This window comes from Arachis stenosperma, chromosome 9, assembly GCF_014773155.1.
Source record: "Arachis stenosperma cultivar V10309 chromosome 9, arast.V10309.gnm1.PFL2, whole genome shotgun sequence".
Taxonomy (NCBI): domain Eukaryota; kingdom Viridiplantae; phylum Streptophyta; class Magnoliopsida; order Fabales; family Fabaceae; genus Arachis; species Arachis stenosperma.
Window position 1 is genome coordinate 38,588,213 of NC_080385.1, and position 2,345 is coordinate 38,590,557.

The following is a 2,345-nucleotide window of genomic DNA, read 5'->3' on the forward strand; positions in this document are numbered from 1 at the left end:
GATTTATGCAGACCTATAAACTTTCTTGTCTATTGTAATTAATCAAAATGTTATCCTTAATGTGTTATTTTGTATGTGATGTAATGTGTTTGACATTTGGTGATCAGTTGTGATATACTATGGTTTGTATTTATGGTGCGTATGTTGCTTTCTATTTTATTGCGTCTATGTTTGGTTATCAGCGGTGGATCGACCAGATATTGACTGCTACTGCATGCAAATACAATGCTACTGAATGCAAATGATCCTATACGCACATGTCATATATGATAACATTAGTATGTGGGAAAACAATGGATTATGTTAAGCATTACAGATGAAAAAGATTTCCCGTTAACTGTTAAACAATCAGTTTTACCATGAAAATGATTTTAGAGGTTTAACTCTTATTCTTGTTTAAGATTTGTTTGTGGCCATAACAAAATAATTGTCACAATATTGTATTCCCACCAGAATGCTGGGTTTATTTGATTTCTTAACTTTGTTATTTTTTAGTTGGAGCACTCTCCCGGTTTTGGGTTTTCAAAAAAGTTAAGAAAAAAAAGAAACGTACTATATTTCAAAAACAAGTACATTCTCACAGGCCCACTTAAATGTCATTTAGAATTTTTGGTCATAGTGTATAATCCTTGACGTTTTAGAAAGATTTTTTATTCCTAACAACACCTTTAGGGCCCACAAATAAAATTAAAACTTATACACAAATTGTCTGCCACATACACCAGTCCGAATTTAAAATGACCAACTAAAAAGGGTGAACTTCAAGTAATATAGTTGAAAAAACATTCTTGCTATGTCTACTACGTTAGTCCCAGTAAGTCCAAGTACATAATAATATCTTGTGTTTGGGAGGTACATGGTGTAGGACTCCAAACGACATTAACTTAATTAATGGTCGTAGGGTTTGTTATTTCCAATTTAAACTTCATGACCACAGCTGAATAAGGAACCGGATTGATCAAGATTCTATCAACAGAATCAAGTAACATGGAAAGATAATCTAACTTGGATATTAAAAACGAGCCTACAACGTATATTTCATCTCCCTTAACAAGTAAAGTTTCTGTTGGAACTAGATTATTTTGAAAAAAAGACACTAACCTTTATCGTATATTGTATGACTAATTCACACAGCGATAATGTGTTCCTGTCCACCATCTGATCCAACATTTCATGCCTTGTATGGTATGATGAACGACATTTTTGTCCCCCATGATAATGTGCGGGATTGATGCGTCGTTGAAAAGAACGAAAGCAAAATCACCCGATTCTTTGTCCCTCCGAAGCATGACTGTCACCCTTTGAACCACATGACCAAACATGTGGCAGAAAAACTCAGCAATGCCCTCTGCAGTGGGCATGGACTCTCGACCGAAGCATACGGTCAGTGTCTTTGGACGTTCCGCGTCATCCAGCTCCTTGCAGACGTACTTCTGTTTTCCCTTATCTTGCTCAGTTTGCCTTCCTCCTTGTTGCATATGCATTCCTCGGCCATTGTTATGTCTACTCGATGCCTCTGGTGCAACCGATATGCACTGGTCCAGTGTGTTGAAACCCAGTAGTTCTTTAGGAGTCCTCTGGTACTCCAACCACACCGCATCCATCGTTATGTCGCCTAGAATTCTAGCGCAAATGGTTGATAGGGTATCGGGAATTAGAGTTAGGAGGACGGATCTCATCCTATGAACCTGGTATAGCGTGAGCTCAGTTTTCAGCACGTGTCCGAGGGTTTCGAGTTTTTTGGACTTCTCCACAACACCATAGAACTCCTGAGATAGTAGGCTTTGCAAACAGATGACACATTCATCGGCAAGACTGTTCATAAACCAGCCTTCATTTTTTATGGCTGTTTGCACAATACCATTCAGTCCCATTGTCTCCAGTGACAGTAGAAATGCCATCACCATCAGGGACTGTTTAACTTCACGGTGAAGGACTTGCGTCAGCATCCTGAATGCAGTTCGATCGATTCCATGAAACATTTCCAAACATTCGATTGCCATGGTTGAGGGCTTCCTTCTAGTATCCATGTTGTATGGGTTAGAATTTGTAAGCATATAGTTTGTAGTTGTAGTTTTTTATGCATAGACCACCAACTCATTTCCTCCTTCTTGTAGTCATGCAGCATGGTCTCCACTTTATTGCACCATCTTCTTGCTCATAGTCCTAGACTAACCATCACCTACCTAATTGGAATATTATTTATTGGCCTTAATTACATTGTATACATGTATATGATTTTATTGATACCACTAGGTGCGGTTTATAGTTTCTTCTTGAAAAAAAACATGTGATAACTTTATCTAGTAAGGCGTAATTGGAATTTAATTGCGTAAACCTCGCCA

The 2,345-nt window shown here is 38.0% G+C and overlaps 1 protein-coding gene across 1 annotated transcript; it reads right to left on the reverse strand.

The window, feature by feature from the left end:
* Nucleotides 1–1,121: 1,121 nt before the first annotated feature.
* Nucleotides 1,122–2,030, reverse strand: LOC130949420 (uncharacterized). The gene has a single exon (XM_057878145.1). The coding sequence runs from the start codon at nucleotides 2,028–2,030 to the stop codon at nucleotides 1,122–1,124; it is 909 nt and encodes a 302-aa protein (XP_057734128.1).
* Nucleotides 2,031–2,345: the final 315 nt, after the last annotated feature.

Excerpts from the sequence above, each read along its gene's own strand:
- LOC130949420 (XM_057878145.1), bottom strand. The coding sequence starts at position 2,030 with ATGGATACTAGAAGGAAGCCCTCAACCATGGCAATCGAATGTTTGGAA.